This window comes from Bos grunniens, chromosome 15 (genome assembly GCF_055505025.1).
Source record: "Bos grunniens cultivar Pamir isolate PY7600 chromosome 15, Bosgru_T2T1.0, whole genome shotgun sequence".
In the NCBI taxonomy this organism is placed as follows: domain Eukaryota; kingdom Metazoa; phylum Chordata; class Mammalia; order Artiodactyla; family Bovidae; genus Bos; species Bos grunniens.
In genome coordinates this window covers 51,969,059-51,993,114 of record NC_141179.1, presented here as the reverse complement: position 1 = coordinate 51,993,114, position 24,056 = coordinate 51,969,059, and the positions used below count along the sequence as shown (strand labels likewise).

The 24,056-nt window shown below is 43.3% G+C and overlaps 2 protein-coding genes and 1 long non-coding RNA gene across 23 annotated transcripts in view; 1 reads left to right on the top strand and 2 right to left on the bottom strand.

Annotated features, from left to right (window-relative positions):
- The window catches only part of RNF121 (ring finger protein 121), an 82,021-nt gene extending 68,434 nt beyond the window's left edge, over window positions 1-13,587 (bottom strand). For 8 of the 20 annotated variants that reach the window (XM_086340539.1, XM_086340555.1, XM_086340544.1 and 5 more), the window contains exon 1: window positions 13,506-13,587. In XM_086340539.1, coding sequence (XP_086196665.1) covers window positions 13,506-13,568 — 63 coding nt within the window. In that variant the 5' untranslated portion in view covers window positions 13,569-13,587. Of the gene's footprint in view, window positions 1-12,498; window positions 12,615-12,799; window positions 13,010-13,505 lie in introns of those variants that run through there. The other 12 variants (XM_086340541.1, XM_086340557.1, XM_086340549.1 and 9 more) reach the window with 8 other exon arrangements.
- Window positions 13,588-13,987: 400 nt separating this feature from the next.
- The window catches only part of XNDC1N (XRCC1 N-terminal domain containing 1, N-terminal like), a 20,640-nt gene continuing 10,571 nt past the window's right edge, over window positions 13,988-24,056 (top strand). The window contains exons 1-5 of one of the 2 annotated variants that reach the window (XM_086340538.1): window positions 13,988-14,175; window positions 17,781-17,952; window positions 20,042-20,183; window positions 21,282-21,437; window positions 22,936-23,114. In XM_086340538.1, coding sequence (XP_086196664.1) covers window positions 17,908-17,952; window positions 20,042-20,183; window positions 21,282-21,437; window positions 22,936-23,114 — 522 coding nt within the window. In that variant the 5' untranslated portion in view covers window positions 13,988-14,175; window positions 17,781-17,907. Of the gene's footprint in view, window positions 14,264-17,780; window positions 17,953-20,041; window positions 20,184-21,281; window positions 21,438-22,935; window positions 23,115-24,056 lie in introns of both variants that reach the window. The other variant, XM_086340537.1, reaches the window with a different exon arrangement.
- LOC147358198 (uncharacterized) overlaps window positions 17,738-24,056 on the bottom strand; it is a 6,579-nt gene continuing 260 nt past the window's right edge. The window contains exon 2 of the long non-coding RNA XR_015142148.1: window positions 17,738-17,988. This is a non-coding gene — a long non-coding RNA (uncharacterized LOC147358198). The remainder of the gene's footprint in view (window positions 17,989-24,056) is intronic.

Here is a 24,056-nt window from a genome sequence, read left to right as displayed (position 1 = left end):
ATGCACAGCTGGCAAAGGTGCTCCATCCTTTGTGGGTTTTAAGTTAAAAAGTGCTCCTCCTCTTAAGCACTAGCATGAAGTCCTTCATGATTATCAACAGCCTATAGTAAATACTGAATACTTTCCAAACTTGTAAGCATACAAATAGGACTGAGGGAAGCTTTGGGAAGAAGGAAAAACTGAAGAACATGGTTGGTTCTACCAGAAGGCCTAGATCAGTGGGGCAGGAAATGTCTCTATCATCGCTTCCTATTATTCAAGCTACAAACATAATCCATGTCCTTCAACCTCATGCCTTTCTTGCCAGTCACTGTGTCACTCAAGTTCAAAATCTTCTGGTTTCCTAATACTGCCTGTAAGAGAAAATAAGAACTCCCCAGTAGGCTACATAGTGCCCTCTAAGAATGCACTGACAGTGAGCTCACGTGACCACATAAGGCCATGACCTGCCCCAGACTGCCTTCCAGTTTCACCCTCCTCTGCTCCTGCACACCTCTGGCATTTAACATGCGCTCTCCTGCACTATACGTAATACACCAGAAAGCACACTTTGAAATTAGATAAATCTGGAAGCACTACTTGCCTGGGTTAAGGCATGTCTTCCCTGCCTCTCTAATCCCTTCTCCATTTCTGTCCCCAGAGCGATCTTTCTAGAATGCAGATCTGATCCACGCCACTCACCTAAGTGCTTAAAGTTCTTCCACAGTTAATCACCCAGTACACATAAAAATCCAAACTCCTCAGGATCTCACACCCACCTCCCTTTCTCAGCACGCCCCACCCTCTGCTCACCATGCAGCAGTGACACTAAACCTGACTCAGTGCCCCGGCCCTGCTGTTCCCTCCCTCACCTCCCACCTTGCTCATGATGCTCCTTCTGCCCAGAGGCTCTTTCCCTTCTTTTCTTGGCTGATTAACCTCTGGTCATTTTCCCCACACCAGCTGAAATGCCACTGCTCTGGGGAGCCTCTCTTGATCTCTTGTCCCCCATTTTCTGTGCTCACAGAGAGCTCTGTGAGTCTCTATCGCAGCAGTTGTTACATCTGCTTATTTCCCTAACTCTTCCACCGGACTACGAGCAGCCTGAGAGCAGGGCCTAGGTCTTCATTACCCTTCATAGCTAAGACAGTCCCTGATAAATGCTCAGTGCATGCTTGATGAATGGATACATGAATAAACAGGATTCTCCCGCCATACACACAAGCCTGGCCTAACACATACCTTTATTACTTCTTTAAGCCGACGACACTGTGACTCAAGTGTCTCACTGACTTGTCTCAGTAACGACTGTGTGGTAGAGACAGGATAAAAAGGCAGCTCTTCAGAATCTCAGACCAATGTCCAGAACTCTCCTCCCACTCTACATTCATATTTCCAACTGCCTAATTAACACCACCACTTAGATGTTTACATAGGCATCTCAAACTTAGCATAGACAAACACAAGTTTTCTGTATTTCCTTCTCCTCACCCCAACAAAAATTTCTCCTAGTCTGTCCTGTCAGTACACAGTAACATCAGCCATGGTGTTGCCAACTACTCAAGTGAAAGCAAAACAAACTCAAAAAACCTGAAAGTCAAGCCTGATTATTTTCATTCCCTTACGTCCCATATCCAATCCACCAGCAAGTCCTGTAGGCTCTACTTCAAACCATTCTAATTTCACCTCGCCATCTCTGCCACCCTACTCACACTCCCCCTAGCCCCCAACTCCAAAACTATCATTTCTCACTCAGACTACTGCCAACAGCCTCTTAACTGCCCTCCTCGAGTGCTCCCCTACAATCCATTCTTCTCAAAGCAGCCAGAAAGATCTTTTTAAAAAATGCAAATCAGCTCGCCTCACTATTTTAAAAACCATCCAAAATCATTGTACTCTCAATAAAATTCAACACATTCAGCAGCATCTACAGGACCTTACATATCTGACTCTACCAAACTCTGTGACTTCATACGGTACTATTTTTCTCTTGCTCACTGTAACTCAGCCCCACTGGTCTTCTTTGGTCCCAAGACATGTGTAACCCGTTACCACCGATTTGTAGTTGCTTCTCCCTCGACTTGACACAGTATGCTTCCAAATCTTCAAGCTGCTAAGTCTTCTTCATTCAGGTCTCAGTTTAAATATCACCTCCTCAGAGGCATTCCATAAACCTCCCAATTGAAAGTAGCATCTCTCCTCAAGTCATTCTCCATCCTTTTCTCAGAGTATTTAACACCATTTGAAGTTATCCTGCTAGTTACTTATTATCTGTGTTTCCCCTATTAGAAAGTAAACTTCTCAAGAGCAAGGACCTTCATTGTCTTGTTCACTGCTGAATTACTGGGACCTAGAAAAATTCCTGACATTCTGAAGTTGCAAGTATTTGAATAAATAATATAGATTATATATTTAATAAACGCTTGACGAATGTGTGAGTGAATGAATTAAGAAATGGAATGGAAAAGGCAAAAAATAGTAAGTGCACTCTATGTAATATTTTTATGGCTGCTCACTTTTCTCCACCCTGCTTTTGGTTTTGCTCAGATCCCCACAATCTCTTGGACCACTGCAGTACTCCCAACTAATTTCTTCTCCTTCGTCCAAGCTGATTCTTCCAAAAATAACTTCCACCCTTCTACCAGATTTGATCATTCTGAGACATATATCTGAGTGTATTATAAGTTCAAGCCTCTTAGCATGTTGTTAAAAAGGCCTTGCCGACCTTATCACTCACTGCCATCCCCCTACATTTAATCTATATTCCACTAATACAGGAAATCTTACAGTTCCCAGAATATTCTATGTGGAATAGAATAGAATAGAATATTCTAACGCCTCTAAGCCTTTGCAGATCTTTTCATTTTGCTGGACTACTCTTCCCTTTCTCACAGACTATCTACTGAACTCAATCCTCAAGAACCATCTCAAGCATCCTCTGTTAAGTCTTTAATGATTCCCTCAAGCAGTTAGTCACTCTCTCCTTTGTCACCACAGTACGTGACACACACTTGCACTACACTGCAATCATTTGTTTCCATGTCCGTCTTCCTCTGTGTGACCATTAGCCCCCTGAAAGCAGGAGTTATGTCTTCATGTTTGTGTCCCCAGCACTGTATCTGGCGTATTGAAGCACTCGATAAATGCTGACTGAAGGAATGAGTGGATGTCTTAATTCCTCAACCTGGCATTTGAAGTCAACCTCATACTGGCTCCAACCTATGTTTCTGCATTTAGTACTTAGTCCTCTCTTACTTCGGAGAAGGCAATGGCAACCCACTCCAGTGATCTTGCCTGGAGAATCCCAGGGACGGGGGAGCCTGGTAGGCTGCCGTCTATGGGGTCGCACAGAGTCAGACACGACTGAAGTGACTTAGCAGTAGCAGTAGCAGCCTCTTTTACTTGCTGATCCCCAATCACATTTACTTTCTCATATTTACTTGGGACCTTTATTTCTAACGCTCTCTCTCAGTTCAGTTCAGTTTCTCAGACATGTCCAACTCTTTGCGACCCCATGAACCACAGCACACCAGGCCTCCCTGTCCATCACCAACTCCTGGAGTTTACTCAAACTCATGTTCATCAAGTTGGTGACGCCATCCAACCATCTCATCCTCTGTCGTCCCCTTCTTCTCCTGCCCTCAATCTTTCCAAGCATCAGGATCTTTTCAAATGACTCAGCTCTTTGCATCAGGTGGCCAAAGTATTGGGAGTTTCAGCTTCAACATCAGTCCTTTCAATGAACACCCAGGACTGATCTCCTTTAGGATGGACTGGTTGGATCTCTTTGCAGTCCAAGGGACTCTCAAGAGTCTTCTCCAACACCACAGTTCAAAATCATCAATTCTTAGGCACTCAGCTTTCTTTATAGTCCAACTCTCACATCCATACATGACCAAAGGAAAAACCACAGCCTTGACTAGACAGACGTTTGCTGGCAAAGTAATGTCTCTGCTTTTCAATATGCTGTCTAGGTCGGTCATAACTTTCCTTCCAAAGAGTAAGTGTCTTTTAATTTCATGGCTGCAATCACCATCTGCAGTGATTTTGGAGCCCAGAAAAATAAAGTCAGCCACTGTTTCCCCATCTATTTGCCATGAAGTGATGGGACTGGATGCCACGATGTTAATTTTCTGAATGTTGAGCTTTAAGCCTCTCATTAATGTTTTAATTAAATTAAATTAAGCTTTAATGCTCTCTCTAGTGAAACTTAAATCATCCATTAAGGTCCAGCTCAGGCGTCTCCTTCTCCATGAAGTCTTCCCTAACCATTTTGATAAGAAGAGATTTACTTCCCCAACAGCACTTTGTTTTTTCTACTGATGAGGTATTTAGAATGTCTTACTTTATAATTATAGCCTTTCTAATTGAACTACATGGGCTACTTTTCTAACTGAACGATGAAAGCTCTTTGAAGGCATGAAACATGAATTAGTATTATTTCTTCTCAACTTAAGTACCTAACACAGTGCATTGCACAAAGCAAGCAGGTATCACTAAATGTTTTATTAGTGGAGAAAAGTAGTATGCTTAGAGATAATAAGCCTCCTGTCCTTCACATATATGTGCTTTTACCTTTGTATAAATTAGTCTCCTGATCACATGATAAACATTATTCTTGCTTTAAGAATGAGCCCAACGTCATATCTTCTCCGAAGTCTTCCCTAACTCTCCCAAATATACTTTCACACTTTGCCATGTACCTGTGGTACCTGTACATGACTTCACTCATCACACTACATTGGTCATTATCACTTAGGGGGTCCCTCTCCCTACTAGACCATGAACTCTTGAAGCACAGAGTCTCTTTAAACATTTATGGGGTTCTTTTGGTTTGGCTGTTTTTTCTTTTTGGCCACAACGTGCAGCATGCAGAATCTTAGTTCTTTGACCAAGGATCGAACCCACGCCCCCTGCAGTGGAAGAGTGGAGTCTTTACCTTGGACTGCCAAGGAAGTCCCTCTTTAATCATTTATGAATCCCCAACACAAAATAAAGTATCTGGCAAAATTAAACGCTTAATAAATATACAGTGAATTTTGAAAACAGTAAATTAATGTTATAGAGTATACCAGCAATAGAGATCATGGCATCCCATCGCTGGGTTCAAATCCCAGTTCTACTTACAAGCTATCCACCCCTGAATAAGTTACTTGGCAATGCCTCAGTTTTTACTCATCTGGAAAGTGAAGACAATAATAGTATTAAAAGAGAATTAAAATAGCTAATGCATGTAAAATGCTTGGTGTAATGCCTGCCATGCAGCATGCACTAAAAAATTTAGCTATTGTTTGTTATCACTAGAAAGAGAGCTAAATGACAGGAAGCTTAATGACAGGCTCAGCAAGAGGGTGGGCTCAATCCTATGGGCAAATGGGGAGTAGAACGCCACTGGAGACGTCCTCAGTAACAGACACACTCAGGTACTGAGAACATCCTACTGGGAAGGGGGAAGGAGGGCAGAGGGAACAGACCACAGCAGGGCTATGCTCTCTGCCTCCAGCTTCCCCTTTCCCCACTGGTTCTCCCTAGTTGCTCAAGGCCAAAAGCCCCATGGCCACAACTCAGCATCCTCTTGGGATAGCTACACTTTAGAGGGAACTAATGAGTTTATGTTTACCGACAGATTTTCCTCTGAGGAGCAGAGAGATAAATGACTTCAAGAAGGGAAAACACAAAGAAATAAAATACAGAAGAGGAATGACACTGGGTAGATTATCCTGGGTTGACTTCCACAGAGTAAGCTTTTAGGCCAATAGCCCTAGGTGAACTGAACCTAATTAACCCCAAGTGGAGTGAACCTAAATTCATCAGAGGATTCTCTTGCAGGGCCATGTGCCTCCATCATGGGTCAAAGATGCAAAGAAGTAGGATCTAGGAAAAGAGGACTAAAAAGATGAAGCTACAGAAATAAGAATTCTAGCCCAATCTGAAGAATACTGCAACAGAGGAAATCAAAGAAGGAAGAGGCTGACCAAAGAATGATAAACTCCCTTTCACTGTTCCTTAGTTGAGCTAAGTTGTGTCCAACTCTTTTGTGACCCCACAGACTGTAGCCCACCAGGCTCCTCTGTCCATGGGATTTCCTAGGCAAGAATACTGAAGTGGCTAGCCATTTCCTCCTCCAGATGATCTTCTCCATGCAGATCTCCTGCATCAGCAGGTGGATTCTTTGTGTTTAAACACAGACTAGGTGACCACTTGCCGGGAGTGTTTGACATGGGTAAATGGATTAGATTTAAGATCCTTCAATAAGCATTTGAATATCTACTCTACGATAACTACTGTGAAAGATTAGGTGCTGGGAACACAGAGGTGAAAAATAATATGGTCTGTCCCCTCAGTAAGTTCACTGCTCACTGGGGGAAACAAACAATGCAACACAGTAAGGAAAAGCAGGTCCTCAGATTCTGTGCTTATGACTCACTGCTGAGCAGTAATATGGCATTAATTAAAATTGGAAAAGCAGTTTATAAGCAAACAGTACTGTCAGGAGCTATTGTATTACTGCCCGGCCAGGACAGACAGTATGTCAGTTAATCTTTGCAATTTAGTCAACACTTCCTTAAACCTGAGTAGAATCCACATCTACAAACATTCTCATTTATTCAACAAATATAATCAATGTCTGCTATTGCCAAGCACTGGGTAAGGCAGAGGAATGCAGAGATGAGAAAGACAGTTCCTGCATTCAAAAAATTAGAACATTCCTCTTCATCTTTTCTTATTCTCTCTCCAACCTTCCATTATTGACCAGCATGTGTATGTGCTCATCGTGCCTGATTATTTGTGACCCATGGACCCGCCAGGCTCCTCTGTCCATGGACTCTTCCAGGCAAGAATACTGGAGTGGGTTGCCATTTCCTGCTCCAGGGGATCTTCCAGACCCAGGGATCAAACCCATATCTCTTGCATCTTCCACATCTCCCTCACGGGCAGGCAGATTCTCTACCATTGTACTGCCTGGGAAGCTCTTTATTGATCAGAGGACACTTTAAATTCCTTCTGGAAGTAGATGAGTTATTAAGTAAAAGGTTAATTTTAAAAAGAAAGAGTGAGCTGGGGGAGGTGGGGCGGTGGGAGGTTTGTAATGGGAAATCAAATGGGAAAAACTGTAGACATGTAGACAGGGTGTCTGCCGGAGTATGAGACTCTGACTGCACAGAAAGTCAAAGGTTACAGTATTGGAGGTTATACGTAGGCCTTTTTGTCTACAACTTTCCTATCACCATTTTTTCTACTCTTATCCTAAGATTATGAGCACAGATTATTAATAATAATTACACCTTCATTCGGTCATTCTCTACCATTTACCGAGTACCCAACAGGAATTACAGGACTCACAAAGCAAAGTAAAATACTTTCAAAGCTGCAGGAGACCTCTAGAAGTCATGTGGTCCAAACCTATCATTTCAAAGATGAAGAATTAAGGTGTGGAATCTCTCATAAGCTCTTATCTTCAAACATTTATTGAGTCATACTCTATGCCAGGCACCAAGGATATAAGGATGGATAGGAAAACAGCAACTGACTTTATTTTCTTGGGCTTCAAAATCACTGCAGATGGTGACTGCAGCCATGAAATCAAAAGATGCTGGCTCTTTGGAAGAAAAGCTATGACAAAGCTAGACAGTATACTAAAAAGCAGAGACATCACTTTGCCAACAAAGGTCCATATAGTCAAAACTATGGTTTTTCCAGTAGTCATGTATGGATGTGAAAGTCAGACCATTAAGAAGGCTGGGCACCAAAGAATTGACGCTTTTGAACTGTGGTGCTGGAGAAGACTCTTGAGAGTCTCTTGTACGGCAAGAAGATCAAACCAGTCAATCCTAAAGGAAATCAACTCTGAATATACACTGCAAGGACTGATGCTGAAGTTCCAAATACTTTAGCCACCTGATGCCAAGAACCGACTCATTGGAAAAGGCTCTAATGCTGAGAAAGATTGAAGGCAAGAGGAGAAGCAGACAACAGAAGAGGAGATGGTTGGATGGCATCACCAACTCAACGGAGATGAGTCTGAGCAAACTCCAGGAGATGGTGAAGAACGGGGGAAGCCTGGAGTGCCACAGACCATGGAATTGCAGAGTCAGACACAACTGAGCAACAAAAAGCACTTTCAAAGAGAACTCAGTCTCAAAGAGTGTGATTCCGAGTCAAATCACCTCTGTAAATGAAGTCCCACCCTTACACAGTAGAAATATCTAGCATAGGACAGCATGGGAAGTTATAGTACTCATACTGCCCACAGTGGTTAAGAGTACAGATGCTGGAGTCATCTTGGATTTGAACCCTACCTGTCACCTACCATCTGTCCAAATTAGGCAAGTTACTTAAATCTCTGTGCCTCAGTTTCCACATCTGTAGAATGGATATAGCCATAATAATATCTATCTTGTAAAGTTGTGGTATGAAATTAGATAATGCATAGAAAACACTTGGCACAGGAACTGGCACATAGTAAGTACTGTATCATTTTGCCTTCAGCACTCTCCCGCTGAGCCCTGGCCTTAGAATCCTTCTGAACACAGTCTTCTAAGCATCTATTATCATCTGGCTGTCTCTGAGATAAAACAAAATCTGCTATTCCTAATCTAAAACCTAGGTCTATCATTTATAACTAGTTTTTTTTTTTTTTGCACACTACATTATGCTACTACTCATTTTAAAATGATTAGTCTTTAAAAAGTCTTTAAAAAAAATCTGAAGATACATGGTCAGATAGCCAAGATTAAACTTCAGTCACACATGCCTCAATCCTTCAACAAGCTCTTGATTTTCCCTAGAGAAGAAAATCCCTGGAAACAAGGAGCATTTATCAAATGTCTACAGGGAGAAACCCATGGGAGGGAAAACAAAAAACAAAACAAACAGTCCAAGATTGCTACTTTGAAAAAGCAACAGATGGGAATATCTACAGTCTGCCTGAGAAAAGAAGATATGATACAGATTGCCACTTCCTCCTTGATGTACCTATGGCACCTACTCCACTGACACAGCACCTGTGACACAAATTTGTACTTATCACTCTCTACCCAGGCTAGTCTGTGACCTCCTTGAAGGCAGTTATCACACATTATCCATCATGATATGATCAAGCATAGCACACTACCTGGAACAATTAATTAAGTTTGATGAATTGATAAATGAATACAGAGAAAAACCATGAAAGACAAGGAAAGAGGGTATTAGTGTAGATCAGACTAGTTCTACAAGAAAAGAGCGCCTTGGGCTTGGACCTTAAATACACATAAGATTTGGAAAGACACAGGGAGAAAGGGAAGGTACTCCAGGCAGACAGGACAGCACAAACAAAGGCCTGGCAGGAATCAGAAACATGGTTCACTGGATGTCAGAGCTTTAGCCACGATTTAGTTCAACAGTTCAATTCTCATAGGGATGCTGTAAACATTCAATTTTTAAAAAAGCACATACTACTAAGGAGAGGAGTGTATTACCACTATTCAAAAATAATAATTGTTGAACACTGTTCGGTGCCTGCTTTATGCCAGGCCCCACACCGAGTGAAGGGACTGTGACCACGAGCAACACAGACCTGGACTCTGCTCTTGGGCAGCCAACAATCTAGTGGGGAAGACACAGACAGTTAAAATAATGCTTGGTAGATGTGGGCTAGAGGAAGTACAAGGAGGCTGAAGGAACATAAAATAGGGTCACCCAATCAGTGGACAGTAAGAGAAAGCTCCCTGGCTTTTAAAGTGTGGTTTGAGACACTCAACGGGTTCTGAGTCCCTTCAAAGACTACGAGTCTTCAAAGTGAGTTTTTTTTTTTTTAATAAAGGGTTTCATGACTAAGGTTTAAAAACCACCAATCTAATCCAATCTTTTCTTTTAACAAGAATAAATCAGGGCCCAGAAGAGGTAAATGATGCACTAAAGGCAACAATAAGTTAGCTGTAGGCTGCTTTGAACTTGATCTGGAAGCTACTCACTGATCTACATGATATCATATCATTTTGGCAGATGGACAACTACTGGGAGCAGACACATCCAGAATTCACAGGAACTATCCAGGCAGGCAGGCTGGCCCCAATAGGATGCTGAAGTGCTTTTTTAAGCTTAGGTCCCAAGCCAGGTCTCCATGCCAAGATGGTGCCTCCAATTCCTCTAATGGCTGGCCCACTACCCCTTCACGAAGGAACTCATAGGCTCCAGGAGTAAGTCAGCTTCCAGGCCTCCAAGCTGGTATCCATGCTTTATCCTCCCCAACACGCTCAAGCACCCTATGGTGTTCAGCAAGTGAAAGAACTTAGCCAGTCATCACAGCCTGTTTAATACCTAGCCTGAGCTGGCTAGACCCATAGCTTATCTCCCTAACTGCCACTGGGCTGGTCACTCCCCATGACCAGGGAAGGGCTCAGCAGAATCACGTTATTGGTAAACTAAAGGATCTATATAGAAAAACCATATTCTTTTAGTTAACCCCCACTCTGAACCTCTCAGGAATGAAATGCTGCTTCACATATTTGTGATGGGTCCTTTGTAGATTAAGAAAGGGGTAGTTTACTTTGGTAAGATGAGTCTGGCTTGAGAATGGAACCTAGGTGCTCAGCATAGCACGGTGGTGTAAAACTTAGTTCTGCACAGCAGAGGCAGACTCTAGCTGGAATCTGCACTTCCCCATCATGAACTGTTGGAATCCTGGGAATGCCACTTAGCCTCTCTTGCCTCAGTCTCCTCATTTACAAAATGCAGTAAACACCAACTAATTCACAAGGTTGCTGTTAATAATAAATGAGATAATGCAGGCTTTAAACGGGAGCTGGTTTATGATAAGGGCTCAATAAACAGTGGTCTTTTCTACTAGTAGCTCTTTTCCTAAGCCCTCTTTTCTATTCAGGAGAAGCAGTAAGTGAAACCTAAACTACCTTAACTACTATAGAAAGTAATAATGAAAAAGAAAAAAGGAAAGGAAAAGAATATGAATAAACTAATGGCTGCTATTCCAGATTACTTATGCTAAGGACATCTGATACTGGAAAACAGATCAGATATCCTAAAGAAATCAGAGCATGCAGTCTTTCCATAGAAGTGGCATCTTAGCTAGGTTATCCATTACTTTTTTATAATCTGAGCTTCACAGTAGTCTCTCTACCAAGTAGAAAGTGTTAAAGGAGAGCAACTCTGATACCACATGCTTCTTTGTAAACCTGACCTTTCATTTTTCAGCTTCAACCCATCTCCATCATAAAGACTTCAATGACTCTCAGCAGATTTGAGTGCTTGTCTCTAGCGCCCCACTGAATCTATTACACCCTTCCACTATAAAAAGTATCTAGTATTGCAGCGGGCCATTTGCATGTCTTTTCTCTACATTACAAATTGGTAAAGATCCTGTCTTACTCATCTTTGAATTCCCAGTGCGTAATACATGGAAGATTCCCATAATTACAAATTAAAGGATGGATTTCACCTTCTGTTTCACTAGTTAAGGATGCTAAAAAACAGCTGGGGAAGCATTAGTAGAAACTCACTCACAAACTAAGGTCAGCCAGACCATACCCCTGCCTCTCCCCCTCCTTATTTGAGCTTGAAGGGAAAACTGTTACTGCTTCCCAGAGTTACTTTCTTAAACACACAAGGAAAAGGACAGAACCAGTCCACATAGAATTTCCAGACAGCAGATTATATTATTTCTTACTAAATGAAACAAGGAACAGAAGTTTCTGGGATGAATGCTAGTGCTTCATATAAAGTTGACTTCTAGGCATGACACTCTGGAAGTATAATTATGATACTAGAAGCACTTAGGTTTTTAAAACAATAAGGAAGATAAGCAAAAATCAAAAATAACCTAACTTCAAAACTTAAGTTATTTTCTCCTTTGCCAAAACGTTTGCTCTTTATCTCAACGAACCCTGGTATATGTAACTGATATCAGCTCCCCCCGGACCCCGCCCTGGTTCAAAGGATCATATTATACATGATTAACAAAGCATGTATAATAACCTAAACACATTATTTACTTTTACCAAGGCACTTTCAAATACATCTCACTGAACTACAGGCAACCATAATCACAGAAACTTAAAGCTGAAAGGGGCTTGGAAGTCATTTCCACAATTACCCCACTTCACCAACCAAGTGGTATCCAAACACTCCTAGTTTTTAGTGACTGAAAGATATGGGTCTAAAACGGTTCTTTAAAAATCTCTCCCTGCTCTGACTACTTGTCAGTTTCTCAGTCTCCTCTCCCCATCTTAATGTTCCCAATCAGGTAAACCAAAACCTCCAAGTCATCCCACCACCAAACAACAAGCTTTGCTTCTCAAGTCCACTTCTACTCCTTTTCTCTGGGCCTCATCCCCAATCCCCACCCAGCCAAGGCCTCTAAGAAGCTGATCCCTCAGAGATCCCACTGGTTCCATCCCTGACAATCAAACCCCTTTCTCCTATTCCTCCCTGCTGTCCATATGCTGTCATGGGCAAGACCACTGGCACCCCTAGCCATGAATGTACCTTTGGCCTCGGTATTTTTTCCCTTTCCTTTCTCACCTTCTCTCTCTGCTTCTCAGCGCTGTCCCTTCATTCCCTTCAAACTCAATGTCTCCTTCCTCCTAGTGATTTCCTTCAAGGACCACTGGTCACTGAATACACCCGTTGTTAAATGCCTGTTACGTAGGTAAAAGAGACACACACCCTCAACAGCTCACTCTCAAAAAACTCGTAAATCTAACAGGAAAGAGGGAAAGGGTGAAAGAGAGAGAATCGCTGATTCTTTAAGACTCGACTCCTCGGAGAAGCCTTCCCTACCCCAAACTGAACTGGTCCCCTCTTCTCAGTGCCACCGTCTTACCTCCGATGAAAAGACTTCTTGTGCGTCTCCCACCACCATACCTTGGGTTCTTCTATGGGAAGGTCCCTAGCACCTACTCCTGAGCTTCGCTCAAAGGTGATACTGAAACTCTTAAGTGAGTGAATGGATAAATTTCGCTATACAATCGTTCATTCACCCATTCGTTCTATCATTCGTTGACCAAAACTCTATCGAGCCCACATTACGTACAAAGTTCTAGAACTTAAAGCGCTCTAACATAAAAAATAACTCAAACCTGTAATACTGGTAGATAAACACTCTTTCCTGGTCCGCGTCCCCCGCCCCGACTCCAAACCCAGACAGTCCTTTCCTTTCCCTCAGTGAAAACCCAGCTTTCCCTCACAGAAGTCTACGCCCCTCTAACTCAAACCACCTGGCAGCCCATCAGTCCTCCCCAGGACCCTTAGCTAATAATCCTAAATCTTAACAGCCCCACCCCTCTGGCTTCTCTCTCTGTCCCCCACCTCCACCCTTGAGGTTGCTGCAAATCTTCTACCCCATGACTGCCTCCGAGTCCCCGAGTCCCGGGTACCTCAGATTTCCCTCTCCGCGCACCAGCTCCCCAGTTGGCTCCTTCCCTCTAAGGATCTCGTCTCTCCTAGGACCCCTACTCCCGATACCTCCCCTCCCTTCCCTTCAGTTTCAGGTTGAGTCTTTCTTCTCCTCAACTCTCAACTCTTCTCACCTCATCCAGCTCCCGTTCCCCGGCAGCACCGGCTCCAACCTCCACCTCCACCACTGCCGCCATCTTCACGGCTCTCCCCCTCCCCGCAGGCCCCGCGCGAGCCAGCTGCTTCCGCCGCTCAACTGCTTTTAGCCAATCGGCTGTACAAGCTTCGGCAGAGGGGGCGGGGCACCAAGACAGGCAGAGACCCGAAGGCAACTAAGAGACCGTCTGCCTGCTACCCACTTAAAGGTTAAGGAGGGGTGGGTTCCGTGTACTTGTAAGCTTCGGCGGCGGAGGAGGGATCTTGGGAAATGAGAAATTAGCCTTGTATTATTTTCATACAAATATGTCACCAATTTTCCCCTGTGTAGAACCAAAGAGAAGGGCACCTAAGCTGTCTACTTTGCAACGCTCCCTCAATGGGCAACTCGAGGGAAGCGTGGAGACTACGGACTACATTTCCCAGAATGCATAGAAACTGACCCGGAAGTTTAAAGTCCGCTCTCTCAGGGAGATTTGCAATGCGTGAAATATACATAAACCACCCGAATGTATTTTTCTGTCTATAGCACGTGTCTTCTTACCTTGGTGGTAGTCATTTTCCGGAAACAGCGGTTTCTTGAGGCCCCAGAACCTGTTCCTGGGCTTCGGGAGGCGGAAGAGTGGTGCTTCGGGTCAGAAGGCGGAGGTTAGAGAGCCAAATTGGCGGGAGAATTTTTTTTTTTTTTGGTCCAAGATCTAAGGCAGCGGTGGCACTTCGAGGTCCATTATCCCGGGTGAGGGTCATTCGGGTTTTCGATGGGGAGGAGAATGGACAAAAGGGAGGAAGGGTGGCCATAAAGGAAGTGGACAGAATAGCGCATTCCGAGAAGCGGTGAAAGAAAGTAGCGGCTTAGACTCAGGAATCTGAGAGCTGAAGAGTCTTGCGGGACTTAAACCGCCCCCAAACTGCTTCTTAGGCTCTCACGCCTCCGGATCCATTTCACACATCTTCGTATTCTTTACTGTGCCCACACACTGCGTCCGCAGCTTCTACCCTTACTCCCGTCCTGCACATCTTACTCACTATGCTGCACCCCAGCTTACAGTTTTCCTATCTCATTTCCAGCACCCTGTTTTTTTTGTACATTGTACATCTGAATCCTACACCTCGCAACCCTGTGGTCCCTGCTTACACTTCACCCTGCCCCCCGGAGGTCCCGGCTGAATCCACAGCATAGATAGGGCTAGGATGTCTTGTGGGCTCATTTTATTAGATTGACCGTCAACTTCATTTGGGACCATCTACATTTATTTAAAATGGGAATTATATTTATTATGTGAAACTGGGTACAAAGAATATTATAAACACCGTATACTCACCACCCCCAATTGACGATTGACATCATAATCTATTTGCATACTCATTTTTTAAGAAAGATAATATGAAACAGAAATGGAATTTATCTGTGTCCTTTAGTATCAGATTCATTACCCTTTCATTCTCCCTAGAAGCAAGTCCTATAATTAGCTGTGTATTCTCCCAGTCTGTTGAAAAAAAAAAAAAACAGTGTGTATTCAGTGGGCAGTACAAGTACTGTTTGATTTCATTTTGTAAAGAAACTAAATGCTATTTTTCTATATATAGTTATTTTTTTATAACTTATTCTTTCACTCTATTTTGGGAGGAGGCAGTCTGTCCATGTTTGCATATATTTACATCTAATTTATTCCTTTTAACTGTTACATAGTATTCCATATGATACAGAACATTTCATTCATTCATTCCTCAACTAGTGGACATTAGAGTTTTATGCTTTTTACTATTAGAAACATTACATGTATCTTTTTATGCACAGGAGCTAGAGCTGCACTGTTTAAGTAAACCAGGACAAGTGGCTATTCTTGAAATGTAGCTAGTCAGAATTAAGATGTGCTGGAAGTGTTTATGAAAGAGCCCATTTCCCCATATTATTGCTACTCCTTCATATTGTAGACTTTTCTATTTTTTCCAGTCTTAGAGGAACAGGTATTTGCACTTTCCTTATTATCAGTGAGGCTGAGCACTTTTTTATATGGGGTATTGGTCATTCAGATTTTATCTTATGTGAACTGTGTGCTTATATTGTCTCCCCAGTTTTATATTGGACTGCTTGCCCTTTTCTTGCTGATTTGTAGTATTTAAAATTTAAAAACAGTAGCAGTTTGTGGCCCATTATTGGTTGATGAGTTTGTTGTGTTTGCCAGAAACTTCTGCGCAATTCTGATTGAATTATATTGACCTAAGAAGTACTCTTTTCAATGGCTATTTATTTATGCCTACTGTGTCCCAGCATCTCTCTGAAGTGTGGGAGATGATGAGCATGACAAATATCCATATCCTCAAAGAGCTCACTGCTCAGTGTGGGTACACACAGGATAAATAAGCTGGTGCCAAAAAATAAGAACAACAGCATATGCAAGGGCAGTGAAGTCAGAAAGCACTTAATCCTGTGAGAACAAGCAATTTGATAGATAGTGATCTTCATAAAAAATACTGTATATGTCTTATTCACCACTGTGTAACCTAGTCCAATGTCTGGTACCTGCTAGACACCCCCCTCCTCAAAATATTAGCTAAATAAAATATCTAAGATTGACAGCTTCAGGGTCCCCAAGCCTGGAGTGTAGTGTTGAGACTGGTTCAGTCAGATGTGTATGTTAGTTATGAGAGATGGTGGAGTTTTTCCATCTAATCACAGGTGTATACTGGGAGTTTCTCCAAAACAGAGACCCTATCTATGTTATTTATTTTTCTGTCTCCAGTATCTAGCAGAGAGTAAGAAAAATTGTTGAATGTTCAGTGAGTTCCTAGAATGAGAGTAATCAGCTTTAGTTAATCTAAAGGCCTGGGAGGTGACTCGGGACTCACCCTGACCTCTTCTTTCTTTGAAGCCTTGGTACCATCTTGAATGTAACCTGTGACCTTTAGAATGGTATTCATTAGACTTTGGTTACTGCTGTCACAGCAGCTACCTCACTCAGAGCATTCCATGACGGCTGACCATTTGGAGCCTAATTTTTATGGTCATTCATTCAGCAGACACTGGTTAATCTGAAACTATGTTTCTCCCTCTTAATGAGGATACAGAAATAAATCAAACATGAAGCCTGTCTTCCAAGAGCTTACAGTTGGTCAAGGGACAAAAGACATATGCAGATCATTGTAATATAGAATTGAGAGGAGGGAGCTATCACTTTGAGTGCTGAGCAGAGTGGGGGTGACATTTGGCCATCAAATATGCATTAGATTTGTCAGCGAAAGAAGGAAAGAGCATTCCAAGCAGAGACAATGGCATGAACAAAGTCTCAGAGGTGGGAAAAGGTTTTTTGGTGGGAAGGACACAAGACCATTATGACATGAATATATCGAGGTCATGGACTCATTTCAGGGACCAAGTGAGTGAAGAAACGTGAGTGAAAGGGCAGGTAAATATTTGAAGAGAGATCCCATCTAAAGACATTCTGACAACTTTAAAACAACTCTCTCTGCCCAAGGAATTGTTGAAGCTAGGTGATGCACTAGAGTTCATTATACTAATATATGTGTGTGTGTGTGTGTTCGCATATATTTAAATTTTTCCATAAAAAGTTTAGCAAAAGACAAAATACAAATTCCCACATGAACTTTTAAGATTAAATAAACAAAGTAATTACGGTAAAACATCCTCTGCTGAAAGGAATAGTAAGAGATAAACCAGGAAATGGACAGATCTATGTTGTAGATGCTTTGAGGGGTCAAACTGAATTAAAATTTATTTAGTCCTACCATATAGCAAGGGATTTGCGTATGTCAGCAAGCCCTTGAAGATCTCTAGTAGAGAAGTAACTTAATCTAAGAGGATTCGTTTTATGGGAAGAAAAAAAAACAAGAATCTTGTATCCCTTATTTAGTTGAATGTTTGTTGCACCTCTTTACTATGTGCTAGGTAGAATCTAGGGTTGTAAAGATGGATAATTTCAGGCATAGTTCATGCCTTGAGGGTTCACCTTCATGTAAATCCAGCATCTGCATGTTTATATATATATATATAAAATATATATATAGTATAATAATTCTATTTATAATATATATATGTTGGTACTTGCTGCTCTATTGCATTCCAGTTGTTTTACTTTTGTTGGAATTTCATCAGCGACTCTAGATCTGCTCCCACCACCCCACCAACCCCATCATGGTCATCAGAAATAGTGACTGATGTACTGATGTAAATAACTCCTGTTACCAGAAAAACATTCAAGGCTTGTTTACTTTCCTTTTGTTCTCTTCTTCAGTAGTAACATGATGATTCCTTCTCTTCTGGAAGCGGATGGGACCAAAATATAGGCACCAAAGTGGTGACAGAAGAAATCTCAGGAGAAAGCATTTTGCCTTGTGCTTGGGACAGCTGCTGGGCCCACCATGGCTCCAGTGAGAATTAGCCACGTGGTGTCATTCTCCTCTCAGGTATGTTAATTAGCAGGCATGGTTTTTTCTTGGTGACTGAAAAGAGTGAAAGAAAAAAAGGAGACAGCTCCACTTTCAGAAAACTCCCAATTCAAAAGAAGAGCCATTGTCCCTTCTTTAGGAGTTCAGAGTCAAAGGCAGGAAATGCAGCTCTTGCCTTCAGGTTGCTCTCAGAGCAATGCAGGATACCTGAAAGCGGGTCTCAAAGGTAAAGAAGGAAGCAACCTCAGGATTCCACCCTTCTCTGGAGGCAGCTGGCAACGCTATAGGCCCAGAGTCCCTACCAGGGTCCCCAGAAGGGCAATTTAGGCACACTGTCGTTGAGATCAGGCTAGGGCACTCAAGGTCATCCCTGACCTGTAAGGATAACACCACTGCCATCAAAGGGGATCTCAGCATCCCTCCTGTGAATCCACTTCCAGGAAATCGCAGTTATCCCAGGTAGTGCTAGATGCTGGGCCCTGTCCTCCGCTGTCATCTCTCTATCCATTTCCTACTCCTCCCCACACTTCCCTTTCTGTTACTCTAGTCCTTCTCAAGAGGTGCCATTGGTGTTTTGTGTAGAAGTCTTCGTTTTTATAGCGATATCCTATGCCTTGTAAGATGTTTAGTATCCATGGCCTCCAGACCCTAGTGACAACAATGCTTCCTAGTCACTATGACAGTCAAAAATATCCCCACATTTCAGAAAGCCCCTTAGAGAATCTTTAAGAACTACTGTGTCAACTCCAAAGTGAAATAAAATAAAAATTACCGTTATCTTTCTTACCTACATGGTCAGCCTACATGGTTTTCTTCATGGACTCAGCCTCATGAAATGCTAGAGGACATTAGCTCTCTTCTAATATTGTGAATTTCAAGCTGTACTCCTAGAAACCCCCTTCTGGAAGTTGAAGGGAAGCGCCAGAAGTATGTCTCCGGGCTCCTCAACCAGTGCTTTAACCATAGCTCTACTTTTATTTTTGAAAAATTTTTAAATTATTTGATAATGATAAGTAATATTGATAATTAGTATCAAAATATTTTTGAAAATATTTATTATTGAAAAAATAAATAATCTTTAGTGTAAAATTTCAGTTAAAAGGAAGGGTTTTATTGCTAAAACAAAAAAATAAGATTGAAAACCATGAATCTAGTCTCCCCCTCCTTAACTTAGAAATTTAGACCCAGGGAGAAAAAGTAGTTTGCTCAAGGCCTTTCCACCAAAAAACACCTGACTTGGGTCAGAACTGAGAATTTTTATCTCAGTTTTAATATTGTTGTCTTTGAACAAATTACTTTATCTCTAACCATCAGTTGTAAACTTAGAGTAAAAATCTTTGTGTTTTTTATCTCATAGGATTACTTTGAAGATACATGTCTGTGAAAGCACCTTATAAATGATATGAAACAGTCATCCCTCCATATGGATGGGTTCCACATCCCCAGATTCAGCCAACCACAGGTCAAAAATATGCAGGGAAAAAAATATTCCAGAAAGTTCCAGAAAGCAAAACATGAATTTGCCACATATTGGCAACTATTTACATAGTGTTCATATTGTATTTATAACTATTTACATAGCATTTACATTGTATTAGGTATTATAAGTAATCTAGAGATGAGTAAAGTACACGGAAAGATACACATACATATCCATTTTATATAAGAGACTTGAGCATCCACCGATTTTTATATACAGGGGAGTTCTGGAACCAATCCCCTGTGGATGCCTAGGAAAGACTGTAGTATTATGTGGTGGTTAAGAATTCTGAATTCAGACACCTAGAAGTTCCAACTTTGGTTGGTTATTTGGTCTTGTGGACTTGGGTAAGTTTCTGAACTTAAGCATCTGTTTGTTCATCTTTTAACTAAGAAGCAATGATAGTAACCACCTAAAGTTGTTATGAGGAGGATTAAATTAAGTAATGGAAACCAAAGAAGAGATAAGCCATATCTGTAAATCCCTTGGTACATGAGAGATGGACTCCTGTCTAAAGTCTTCCATTAGGATCCTGGAAAGGTTTAAGAGTATAGAGATCCCTCATTCATGGACATCCTTTTTTCCCTTGATGAGGTTCCTCATTTTCTCCTCCTCTCTCTGACTTAGGATCCCAAATATCCAGTGGAGAATTTGCTGAACCCAGACAGTCAGAGGGGACCTTGGCTCAGCTGTCCTCAGGACAAGAGCGGGCAGCTGAAAGTGGAGCTGCAGCTGGAGAGGGCAGTGCCCATTGGCTACATTGATGTGGGTGAGTGAGTTCTCCAAGGCCTGGGAACCTCCGTGGGGAGCACAGGAATACCATTCCCTCTCAGGGCTGCAGCAGTGTGTTTGAATGCAGTCTCGCTGAACAGCCTTCCTGGCGCAAGCCCTACCTGGTGTGAAGGGGATATGTGGCCCTTGCCCCTGGGGAAGGCATTTGATATTGCTGAACCCTGTGAATGCCATTCCCTTAGTTACACAGCATACTTGCCTTGCTTTGATCTGAGTGGTCTCGGTGAAGCCTTAGGACATTAACAAACTTAAGTGCCAACAGATAGAACTTGTATATGCCTCTAAATATTAGTGGTATATAGCGGTGGTCCAGTGGTAAAGGCTGTACTTCCACTGCAAGGAGCTTTGATCCCTGGTCGAGGAACTAAGATCCTATAAGCCACACAGCACGGCCAGGAAAAAGGTAAAATTTAATTTAAAATTTTAAAAAATGTATATATATATATATATATAGGGGGACTTCCCTGACGGTCCAGTAGTTAAGACTCTGCGCTTTGTACTTCCACTGCAGGAGGTGTGGGTTTGATCCCTGGTAGGGGAACTAAAATCCCATGTGCTATGCAGTGCCGTCAGAATATTAAAAACGGAAAACTGAAAATGCAATTAAAAATAAATATCAGTGGCAGGAGGATGCTTGGGGATAAAGTGTGCAGGTTCATGCAGGAAGGCTCCACAGGAGTTTTGGGTTAAGGAGGCTGGCCTTAGAATTCTCTAGAAATAGAGAATTGACAAAGACTGTCTGTCTCAGCTCTGTCAGGACAGAGAGACGTCAGGCTCCCTAGCAAGGATTTCAGAGAGAGACAGAGTTTAGCACTGCCCACCAGAGCCAGAGGACAGGGAAACTGTGAGTCTCTTGGGTAAGGAAAAGTTTCTGGCTGGGAGGAACACAGTGAGCCTTCATTTAGCGGCTGAGGTCCCATCCCACTTCAGTTACTGGCTCACTGTGTTGCTCGACCTCTCTGGGCCTCCCCTGAGCTCTAGAATGGAGGAATGTCCTCTGCCCACCGATCCCCTTGTGGGCAGTCAGGGGAGCCCGTCATCCCACCTTCACTTTCTCGCAACCTTCTGTCCCCAGGTAACTGTGGTTGTGCTTTCCTGCAAATTGACGTGGGTCGTTCCTCCTGGTCCCTGGACAGACCTTTTGTCACCCTGCTCCCTGCAACCATGCTGATGTCCCTGGCTGATTCAAAGCAGGGAAAAAACCGCTCAGGGGTCCGCATGTTTAAAGATGGTAAGGAGAGGGAGTTCCCTGGTGGTCTGGTGGTTAAGACTCTGTGCTCCCAACGGAGGAAACCTAGGTTTGATTCCCTAGTCAGGGAACTAGATCCATGTTGTAACTAAAAGATTCCGTGAGCCAAATAAATATTAAAAAAAAAAAAAGATGGTGAGGAGGGCAAAAGCAGAAATGAGAGACTGAGAGAGACAGTGGTAATGAAAAAGAGAGACACTGGACTCTAGAGGGCTGTGCCAGCTGGAAGGTGTGTATTGTGGAGGGAGCCTAAGCAGGGGCTCACTTACAGCTGTCGGGGGGATAGGGTAATGAGTGAACCACTGCCTGGTGTGTTTGTGTGTGAGTTCTCTGTGATGACAATACCTGATAGAGGTACTGATACCTCTATCATACCTGATACCTGATAGAGATATTTACGAGCTATGATTTATATTTACACATAACATGTGATTCAGTGAAGCCAGATATAGAACCCACACCTGTGATTAGAGTGTTTGTATAAATGTGTATAGGGCTTCCCCGGTGGCTCAGTGGTAAAGAATCCGCCTGCCAAGCAGGAGATGTGGGTTGGATCCCTGGGTTGGGAAGATTCCCCTGGAGGAGGAAATGGCAACCCACTCTAGTATTCTTCTTGCCTTGGAAACCCCATGGACAGAGGAGCCTGGCAGGCTGTAGTCCATGGGGTCACCAAAGAGTTGGACACGACTTAGTGACTAAATGACAACAGCAAATACACGTGTGTGAGTGTAGGAAAAATATTCCTGTAAGTGCAGGAAGGCTGTGTGATGGTTGTGGTTTCCCGAGTCCTCTTCGCTGCACATCTCTGTGTTCACTGGGCACTGCACAAGAAATGCGTGTCTGATTCCTCGCCTCCAGGGACGTGCAGTCTAGGAAGGACTCATTCGTCTGTGTCTGAATTGGAGGCATTTGTAATGTTGTGAAGGAGAAGTGACCTGGGATACGAGGTGGGATACGAGATGAGGTATACTTAGATCTGGGAATGGAAGATGAGAAGGGTCGGGAGTACTGGCCTGTGAGCCAGTGATCAAGCATGTAGAGCAGGTAGTGCCTTGAGGGAGATTGAGGTCTCATGGTCCAGGAAGGGTGGATGTAGCTCAGCTGATCCACTGGGCAAGTGGTCACCCCAGACTCCAACCCTCCGGATACCCCCTGTTAAAACGAGACAGCGGTAAGGTCTGTGGAGAGGTATGGACCGAGGATATAGTCATGCTGGGAACAGCGTGGCACCAGGACAGAGGAGCGACGGTGGGAAGGCAAGGTGCTGGGTCTGAGAGGGCCCTGACTGGCCTGCGTGGTGCTGCCTGATCCTGAGTGCCCGAGCCTGGGAGAGGAAAGGCCTCCATTCTCCCTTAGGGTGGAATTCACTCTGTAGTCCCAGTCCTTTCTTTCCTCTCCGCAGTACTGACCTTCTCTCCCTTTCTCCCAACCACTCATCCATTTCATTTCTCCCTCATTTCCTTCTTGTTTTCTCCTTGAGCTGACTTCCTGGCCCCAGCCTCAAGTGAGTCATGGGATCGACTTCGCCTGAGCTGCTCCCAACCCTTCACACGTCATCAGCCCTTTGGCCTGGCCTTCCTGCGGGTGTGTTCCTCTCTGGACTCCTTAGACGACCCTGTGGAGGGTCCCTCGGTCCCTGTGAGCTCAGGGCTGAGCCAGGTATGTACCATGGGGGACTTAGCAGGTCCCAGCCTTTTCTGTTTCTAGTTAGGAAGCTGGTGCTTGATTTAGGGATGGATACACACACACACACACACATTCAAATATGAATATAAGTTCTTCCGTGATGGTCCAGTGGTTAAGAATCTGCCTTCCAGTGCAGAGCATGCAGGTTTGATCCCTCATGGAGAACTAAGACCCCACACGCTACAGAGCAGCTAACCTTGTGCACTGCAGTGAAGACCCAGCACAACCAACAAGAAAGAAATTAATTAATTAAAAAAAAAACAGGGCATCCCACTGGCTCACTGGTAAAGAATCCACCTGCCAGTGCAAGAGACACAGGTCTGATCCCTGGTCTGGGAAGATTTCCACATGCCACAGGGCAACTAAGCCCATGCACAACAACTGCTGAGCCTCTAGAGCCTGGAAGCTGCAACGACCTACTGAGTCTACATATCATGACTACTGAAGCCCACACACCCTAGAGCCCATGCTCCGCAGCAAGGGAAGCCACTGCAACGAGAAGCCCACACACTGCAACTCAAGAGTAGCCCCTGCTCTCTGCAGCTAGAGAAAAACCCTCATAGCAATGAAGGCCCAGCACAGCCAAATAAATAATAAATAAGTAATTATTTAAGAAACCAAATACTAACATAAATAGGCTTGTGGCCCTTTCTCACAAATAGGCATGAACACCTTTCCTTCAGTCTCACACACACAGGAGCCAAGCGAGTGAGCCTTCGGTACAGTGTGCACAAAGCTGTGGACCATTTGTTCTATTGTTATTCAGTCGCTGAGTCATGTCTGACTCCTTGCGACCCCAGGGACCACAACACACCAGGCTTCCCTGTCCTTCACTATCTCCTGGAGCTTGCTCACACTCATGTCCATTCCGTTGGTGATGCCATCCGACCATCTTATTCTCTGTCGTTCCCTTCT